General features: G+C 45.8%; 1 protein-coding gene across 1 annotated transcript; it reads right to left on the bottom strand.

Moving 5' to 3' along the window:
• Positions 1-3,814: 3,814 nt before the first annotated feature.
• Positions 3,815-9,190, bottom strand: LOC129015019 (PRAME family member 10-like). Its single transcript, XM_054452581.1, has 4 exons — positions 9,135-9,190; positions 6,474-6,785; positions 5,499-6,077; positions 3,815-4,373 (listed from the first exon to the last, which is right to left on the bottom strand). The coding sequence occupies exons 2-4, from the start codon at positions 6,758-6,760 to the stop codon at positions 3,815-3,817; spliced, it is 1,425 nt and encodes a 474-aa protein (XP_054308556.1). The 5' UTR covers positions 6,761-6,785; positions 9,135-9,190.
• Between the last annotated feature and the right edge of the window lie 434 nt (positions 9,191-9,624).

Here is a 9,624-nt window from a genome sequence, read left to right as displayed (position 1 = left end):
TTCTCCATTTTTATTTAAGGGTATTATAAAAAACAATTTACCAGAGAGTTATTTGAAGTTCCATCAATATGGAGACATCAGAAATGTCCTCTAGCCAGGTGCAGTGGCTCGCGCCTGTAATCCCAGCACTTTGGGAGGCCGAGGCAGGGGGATAACCTGAGGTTGGGGTTTGAGACCAGACTGACCAGCATAGAGAAACCCTGTCTCTACTAAAAATACAAAATTAGCTGGCTGTGGTGGTGCATGACTGTAATCCCAGCAACTTGGGAGGCTGAGGCAGGAGAATCCCTTGAACCAGGGAGGTGGAGGTTGCAGTGGGCCGAGACCATGCCATTGCACTCCAGCCTGGACAATAAGAGCAAAACTCCATCTCAAAAAAAAAAAAGAAAGAAAAAAAAAGAAAAAGAAAGAAAAGAAAAAGAAAAAAGAAAGAAAGAAATGTCCTCTAATGCAAACAATGTCTGGGACAAAATGGTTCGGTCCAATTGAGACCTGGTGCAAAGGTGGACAATTTTCATTCCAATGGCCTGACTGTTTCAAAGGTGACAGGCAACTGGAGCAGGGTTTCCCTGTTTACAATGAACTGAATTTGAGTTTCAATAGTAAGGGGAGCTCCCCTTACTCTTGTCCCTTCAGCTGTTTTAGGTGCAAACACTTTATGATCCTTTGCATTCTTTTCTTTCAACATTGGATACTTTTATGTTCTAGAACTCTCTTAAAATGTTCACCTATAGTGACCAATTCAGCCATATCATAGTAACTCTGCTTTTTTTTTTCGAGATGGAGTCTCCCTCTGTCACCCAGGCTGGAGTGCAGTAGCATGATTTTGGCTCACTGCAACCTCTGCCTCCCGAGTTCAAGTGATTCTCCTTCCTCAGCCTCCCAAGTAGCTGGAACTACAGGTGTGTGCCACCACGCCTGGCAAATTTTTGTATTTTTAGTAGAGATGGAGTTTCACTATGTTGACCAGGCTGCTCTCAAACTCCTGACCTCATGATCTGCCTACCTTGGCCTCCCAAAGTGCTGGGATTACAGGCGTGAGCCACGGTGCCTGGCCTTTTGTATTTTTAGTAGAGATGGGATTTCACCATGTTAGTCAGGCTGGTCTCAAACTCCTGACCTCAAAAGAGCCACCCACGTCGGCCCACCAAAGTGCTGGGACTACAGGTGTGAGCCACTGCGCCTGGCCTGGTAACTTCTTACTTTATGTTTTTCAATCAGGTCACCAAGCTGTGGTCGAAGTCCATTAACGAGTAAAGTTGTCCAAGCCCTTCAAGTTCTAGCAGGAAATACTTCCTAGCTATTATTATAGGACCAGAATGTTTTACAAAGGAAATTACCATTCTAGACTTGGAATCAAAAACTGATACACCTGTCTTCTGTTCACACGATTCAATAATAAACCAGTTGGCTGAGCATGGTGACTGAAGACTAATCCCAGCATTTTTGGAGGCCGAGGCAGGAGGATCACTTGAGCCAGGAGTTAGAGACCAGCCTAGCCAACAGAGTGAGGCCCCATCTCTATAAAAATACAAAAAGTTAGCCAGCTATGGTAGTGTGCATTTGTGGTCTGAGCTGCTCAGGAGGGTGAGTTGGGAAGATTGCTTGAGCCCAGGAGGTTGAGGCTGCAGTGAGCTATGATCACACCACTGTACTCCATAACAATGGACCAGTCAATCTTTGGTGGGAAGGCAGTGGGGATTACTGCATCTTTTGGGTCATCCCTGGAAGTAGCTTTTGAGGAGATGATAATGCTTTCCTCAGGCTTTTTCCACCCTGCTGTACTCATTCATTTTTAGGCTCCCAGGTCCTAATACATGTGTGTCAACTGATACAAACCAGGAAACCCAGAGTCACAGCCTCCTGTGAGGATTCTAATTTACTCAGTAGATCTGGTGCACTGACTCACACCTGTAATCCCAGCACTTTGAGAAGCTGAGGTGGGAGGATCACTTGAGGCCTGAAGTTCAAAACGAACCTGGGCAACATTGCAAAACTCTGTCTCTGAACAAACAAAAATAAAAAACTGACAGAAAACAATGGATGCTAGGGAGGATACGGAGAAAGGAGAACCCTGGTACAACATTGGTAGTTATATAAATTAGTACAGCTACTATGAAAAACAGTATGGAGTTTCCTCCAAAAAATAAGAATGGGATTATCACATGAACCATAAATCCCACTGCTGGACATATATCCAAAAAATAAAAAAAAAAAAAACTACCTTGTTGGTCAGGCTGGTCTCGAACTCCTGACCTCAAGTAATCCACCTGCCTCAGCCTCCCAAAATTCTGGGATTACAGGTGTGCACCACTGCACCCGGCCTGCACTCCCCTATTTATTGCAGCACTATCCACAATAGCCAAAATATGGAATCAACCAGTGTGTCCATCAACAGATGAATGGATCAAAAAAATGTGGCAAATATACTCAATAGAATATCATTCAGCCAGAAACATGAATGAAATCCTGTCATCTGCAACAACATGGATGGAACTGGAGGGCGTTATGTTAAGTGAAGTAAGCCAGATACAGAAAGACAAACATGGCATGTTCTCACTCATATTTGGTAATTAAAAACACGAAACTTAAAAATAGTAAAATGACTGTTATCAGAAGCTAGGAAGGGTACTGGGAAATGGATAATAAGAAGGGGATGGTTAATGGGAATAAAAACAGATAGGAATAAGTTCCAGGGTTCAGTAGCACAATAGGGCAAATCATGTTGACAATAGTTCATAATAAATTTCTACATAATTAAAACAATGGAATTGGAATGTTGCTAACACAAAGAAATGATAAATTTTTGAGATGGTGGCTATCCCTGTTACCGTGATTTGAACATTACACATTTTATGCTTATATCAGAATATCAGGCCAGGTGCAGTGGCTCATGTCTACAATCTGAGCACTTTGGGAGGCTGAGGCGAGTAGTTTGCCTGACGTCAGGAGTTCGAGACCCACCTGGTCAACATGGTGAAACCCTCCTTTCTACAAAAAATACAAAAATTAGCCAGGCATGGTGGCGGGTCCCTGTAGTCCCAGCTACTCAGGAGGCAGAGGCAGGAAAATTGCTTGAACCCAGGAGGCAGATTTCTAGAAACTTCTGATGTATAAATGTCTAAAACAGGTTGATCAATCATGGAAAACACCAGAAAGTTTCCATTCAGGTTCCATTTATTTTTGACATTTTTAAATAACCATCCTTGCGGGGGTAACTCCTGCATCACTCTAGAACTTCAGGTTCTATTTCTGAATCTAGGACACAGGTCCCTGAAGGCCTCATCGATGCCAAGTCAGCATTTTTACCCAGTCCTGCCCCTGGCTGAGTCACCTTTGTTTTTCCACTCACAGTGAGCACGAGCCTCAAATACGCGGCTGTGTGCTTCCTTTAAGAAGCGGCTGACCGGGCCCTGCTGCTCACACCTGTAAACCCAGCGCTGTAGAAGGCCAAGGTGGTCAGATTACTTGAGGTCAGGAGTTTGAGGTCAGCCTCCGCCAACATCGTAAAGTCCTGTCTCTACTAAAACTACAAAAATTAGCCGGGGGTGGGGCATACACCCGTAACACCAGCTACTGGGGAGGCTGAGGCAGGAGAATCACTTGAACCCAGGAGGTGGTGCTTGCAGTGAGCTGAGATTGTGCCTCTGCACTTCATCCTGAGGGACAGAGTGAGACTCTGTCTCAAAAAAAATAAAATAAAATAAAAAAAAATATATAATAAAATTAAATTAAAAAAAATGCACCCATGTACAATATTTTAGTTCCCAAGTGTGTGGAAGAAAGCTTATCCATCCCACTAACCAGGTCTTCCCTAAGAGCAAAGATGGAAGTCCACATTCTCAGATGGCCATGAGCCACAGGTAGGGCAAGGGGCAGGACCAAAGAAGATCCTCTTGGGCTGCCTGACTTCCCTGAGTGTACACATCAGCTCAGCCCGAACTGGGGCAAAGATCTCCCAATTGACATGACCCCTGTTGTCAAGACTCTCCAGAGGGGCAGGATACAACTCCAGGCCTAACTTGCTCAGCCTGCCTGTGTGACGCAGCAGGTCTTTTAGAGCATTTGTGGAGGTCTCATTCCCACGAAAGTAGAAGGTGGTGAGCTGGGAACAGTGGCTCAGGGCAGGCAGGAGGACCCTGAGTTGGGGGTCCTGGATCCGACAGTCCTCTAAGATGAGGATCTTGAGAGTAGCAGCAACTTTCTCCAGCAGAACTCCAAGGGGCTCAAGATTGGTGGTCCACATTAGGATATGAGTCAGACGCAGCTCCTTTAGCTGACTGAGGCTTGGGTACTGAGACAGACACTCCATGTCCTGATCAGTTAGGTAAGCATCACAGAATGTAAAGACCACCAAGGGGTTCTTGAGGTACCTGGGGAGAGCAAGAAGTTAGTTATGGGCAATGGTGCCAGTTAGAGGAGGGGGGTGGGAAATAATCTCAATGGTAAACTTGAAGTGGGCATTGAGTAATTCTGCACCTTACTACAACACACGTGTTATAGTAACCTGCAATGGGGAAGCCTGTTTCACCCAAACACAAGTTTGTTCCCATCATCAGATGATGGTCTGCATGCAAGGTGCTGCCTGATGAAGACTCAGATCATTCAGGGGCAGTTCCATCTTAGGCTCAGTCCTTCCACCCTTGCCTGTGTGATTGGTACTACTCTCACAGCTACTCCCTCACCCTCCATCCCAGAAGCATGCACTTCTCATATCAATTACCTTTCCTGGAGTTCAAAATGTTTTACAGACAGGGAATTAGAGACAGGATCATTGGTGTTTACTAAGCTGCTGAAGACAGAGCTGCTGCTGTGAAATGCACAGATTTGATGCACTTTCTCTTCTTTTTTTTTTTTTTTTGAGACAGTCTCACATTGTAACCTAGGCTGGAGTGTAGTGGCACAAACTCAGCTCACTGCAACCTCCACTTCCCTTGCCTCAGCCTCCCAAGCAGCTGGGATTACAGGTGCCTGTCACCATGACTGGTGACTTTTTTTTGTATTTTTAGTAGAGACCGGGATTCACTGTGTTGGCCAGGCTGGTCTCGAACTGCTGACCTCGTGATCTGCCTGCCTTGGCCTCCCAAAGTGCTGGGATTACAGGCATGAGACACCGCACCTGGCCACATTTTCCCTTCTTTCATACCGTCCTCTGTATGAAGAATATGTTTTCATCATATTAACTTTATACACTCTTTCTCACAAGGAGTTCACAAATGCACCCTCACTAGATCTGAACCCCCAACTAACTGGCTCTCTACACATCTCTCTCTGTAGCATCTACCCTAGGCCATCCCTCTGCCTTTCTTTGAGTGGTCTTGTGATACCCACTTCAGGATATAGAGCACTGAACAGCATAATGAGTTGACATTCTAGCATCCCATTCCCTGTGACATCACCAGTGGCTGGCACACAGTAGATGCCCACTAACGTTTACTGTGAAAAAGAACAAAAGTCTATGGTATGGTCTGCAGAGAAAGCTCACCATCATTTCTTACCTGAGCAGGTGCTCCAGGTGCTCTTTGATGTTACTGATCTTTCTTATATAAAGCATCTGGGGGTAGGACAGGCAGAGGAATGGAGAGTCCAAGTCAGGAGTGAACTGCCATTGGCCGCTCATGTATAACTCACGGTCATAACCGAAGGCTAAAAAGAGTTTGCAAAGATTGCTCATCTGGCTCAGGTAAGGGGCAAACTTTCCTGTTTTATTCAGAGAGGACTTTTGCCAGACTTCCAACTCCTGGATACTCTCTGGGTATATCCTTTCTAATAAATTTGTGAAACTTGAAGTGGGCATTGAGTAATTCTCCACCTTGCTACAACACAGGTGCACTAGATCTCTTCTGTAGTGGATCCACCCACAAAGGTAGCTCAGGCATTCATCCAGTGTACTTTTCTTTAGACAGAGGTCTATGAACACCTTCAAGGGCTGGTGCTCTCCCATCGTTGGACAGTCCTCCACTGTCTGCCTTTTACTCATGCCCTCTGGGGAGCAGGAGAGGACCTTGGCTCCAGTCCATATGGTCCAAAAACTCTCATCAACATCCCGCAAATCCAGCACTTGAAGTTTCCACCTCCTGTGAGTAACATAGGGGAAAAGCTCAGAATGTAGGCAAGGACCCACCCCTGACCTGAACTTTCACTCCACATCCAGGACATCAGTCAGCTGCTCCTGTCCTCAGTGCTCCTCCTTCTGTCTCTTCTCCATCCCGTTCCCCCTTGGATTCTGCCTGGTACCCACTTCTAGTACCTTTACCTTCCACTGGGAGGAAGCAGGTTCCTGTTTCCTCAGTGGACCCTGTATGGTGGGCAGTCCTTTCCCAGAAGAGCTGGGCAATGCCCAGGGCCTCTCATGGGCACCATCAGAAGCCTCTGAGCCACCCTAGCTCCCCAACCCCACCACTCCTCCTGAGCCAGCTGTCCCTTCCCTGGATGCCTGGACCCTTCCCCCCAAGCCACCTGAGTCACCTCACCTGGGGCGAACCTTCTGGGCCACCAGTATATCAAGTCCCCTCAGGACAGCTTGCAAGGTCTCCAGATGAGGTGTCTTCATCAGGGATCCCAGAGGGAGGCGGAGGAAGGGCCAGGACTGCACCATCAGCTTCAGGGCCTCAAGACGTCTCATGCTGAAGGCCTCCATGAACATCAGAGGGAAGACCTCCCTGGGCAGCTTGTCCAGGGTGAAGATGGTCAAGAACTGCTTCCTCAGCAGGCTCTGCCCTGCCAGCTCCAGGAGTCTGGATGGGGACTGGAGGCTCATTCTGACAAATCTGCAAGGAAAAACTCTAGAGGACAATCCAGTGAAAAGGCAAGTTTCTCAGGCCCATCCCCTGCAATCCCCTCTTCTCCTAGGGCCAAAGTCATTTCTCTAGCTTGTGTGAAAGAGCCCTCAGTTTACTCCAATTCCATCTGCAATAAGTGGCCACAGAGACATAGTTCTACCCTTCTGGTACCAAGAAGAGTGTGTCCCAACCTCTAAAGAGCAGGCAAGATCACTCCTAGTCCGTGAATTATTAGCCACTGCTGCAATAAACTCATAGCACTGGGAAATGTTACCGAGGATCTCTGAAGCTCGGATCTCATGCCCAGCTAATCTTTTATTTTTTGACTTTTTGTAAAGACAGTGGGTTTCACTATGTTGTCCAGGCTGGTCTTGAACTCCTAGACTCAAACATTCCACCCGCCTTGGCCTTCCAAAGTGCTGGGATTACAGGCATAATCCTCTTCCCCGCCTCATTATTGAAAATTTCAGCGAGAAGCTTTGAAAGCTATGTCACAGTGTTATGCATCATTCACAAGACAGATGTTTCCAATACACACCTCTCATACATATTCAAAATGAACCACTTTGGCTGTGCACAGTGACTCACACCTGTAATCCCAGCACTTTGGGAGGCAGAGGCATTGGATCTTCTGAGTTCAAGAGTTCAAGACAATCCTGGCCAACATGTTGAAACACTATCTCTACTAAAATTACAAAAATTAGCCAGGTGCAGTGAGTGGTCTGCTCCTATAGTCCAAGCTACTAGGGGGGCTGAGGCAGGAGGATCACTTGAACCCAAGGAGGCACAGGTTGCAGTTAGCTGAGATTATACCACTACAATCCAGCCTGGGAAATCGGCTAGATTCAAAAAAGAGAGAGAGAGAGAGAGAATTACATTGGATTAGAATTCTTATGCTCCACCCAGTTACTCATGATTGGATTTTTGTCTTTCTTGCAGATTAACTATCAAATTAGGTATTCATCCATGAAAGTGAAATATTTAGGGATAGGGTGAAAGTCTAGGACTCATTCACTGATTTACTCCACGAACATGGAATTTTACTACTATGTGTCCTTCATAGTCCTGAGTGTGAGATAGGGAAGGGTTGAATCTCTTCCTGACATTAGACAGAAAGAAAAAAACTTGAAAGTATCTTTGTTGAGAGATCCTTGGCCACATCTAATTTATCAAAATATTTCAGAGTTAAAACAGTTTCACAAGGACAGACATGACAGTCCCTAATAAAACACAGTAGAAATCTTCATGTATCCAATGATCACCTGGGTGGTATAATTTAATTTTTTTTCATGTGGGGGGAACTGAGTCTCACTTCATCACCCAGGCTGGAGTGCAGTGGTGCCATCTCGGCTCACTGTAACCTCTGCCTCCCAGGTTCAAGTGATTCTTATGCTTCAGCCTTCCATATAGCTGGGATTACAGGCATGCACCTCCACACCCATGTCTCCATTTGGGTGGAAGAGTTACAATGAGGATGTGATTGGTTTAAAATTAAGGTCAAAGATCCTCTTTGGTTAAGATTTTTTTTCTTTAATAGGATCTCACAAGGTTGCCCAGGCTGGAATACAGCAGTGGTGTGAGCATGGCTCACTGCAGCCTCAATCTTCTGGGCTCAATTGTTTCTCCCACATCAGCAACCCATACAGCTGGGAAGACAGATGCATGCTACCATGACCGGCTAATTAAAAAATATGTATATTTTGTAGAGGCCGAGCACCAGTGGCTCATGGCTGTAATCCCAGAACTTTGGGAGGCCAAGGCAGGTGGATCACTTGAGGTCAGGAGTTTGAGACCAACCTGGCCAGCATGGTGAAGCCCCACCTCTACTGAAAATACAAAAATTAGCCAGGCAAGGTGGCAGATGGATGTAATACCAGATACTCAGGAGGCTGAGGCATGAGAAGTGCTTGAGCCTGGGAGGCAGAGGTTGCAGTGATTTGAGATCGTGCCACTGCTCTCTAGTCTTGGCAACAGAGTGAGGCTCCATTCCCCCTTCAATAAAGAATATTTTATAGAGATAGGTTCTTGCCATGTTGTCCAGGTTGGTCTCAAATCCCTGGGCTGAAATGATCCTCCTGCCTTGGTCTCCCAAAGCATTGGAGTTAAAGGCATGAGTCACTGCTCCCTTCAAGAATTTTGAAATGACATCACCCAAAGCACAATCCAATTTTTTGAAATAAAGACAAAACTGCATTTAGAGGAAAAAATTCAAAGCTTCAAATTGTTCATATGAGAAAAAAAACAAAACAAAACAGGATATAACTCTATGCCATCTTAGGCTGCACTGTCACCATCACAGACCAGCTGACTGTAGGTCAGAAGGGAGTGTCCTTACAGAGATTAGTGACTTACCAGATCTGGACTCAGTTTGCAGGGTGGTCAGACCTCAGGAAGAACCAAGCAGGAACTTCAGGCTTGAAGACTTTGGGTCTCTTCTGTGGGTCTTTAGAAGCCTTTATTGACCTTTCTAATCACAAGTCCCACCTACACCCCTCCACGTGTCCACTGCTAGCTTCCAATCAAAAAGTGATATCTGATTGCATTTCTGAAGCTCCACCCAGTTAATCCTGATTGGATTTTTGGCTCTCCACAGACTAACGGATTGAATCAGATATCCATTCATATCAGATATCCATATTAAGTTCATGAATCAAGAAATTGACAGTGTTAGGGATAGGGTGGAAATCAAGAATTCATTCATTCAAGGCCAGGCGAGGTGGCTCACTCCTGTAATCCCAGCAGTTTGCGAGGACAAGTTGGGTGGATCACCTGAGTTCAGGCTTTCAGCACAAGCCAGGCCAACAAGGTGAAACCCCATCTCTACAAAAATACAAAAATTAGC

This window comes from Pongo pygmaeus, chromosome 1, assembly GCF_028885625.2.
Source record: "Pongo pygmaeus isolate AG05252 chromosome 1, NHGRI_mPonPyg2-v2.0_pri, whole genome shotgun sequence".
Lineage (NCBI taxonomy): Eukaryota > Metazoa > Chordata > Mammalia > Primates > Hominidae > Pongo > Pongo pygmaeus.
This window is presented reverse-complemented; position numbering and strand designations above follow the sequence as displayed.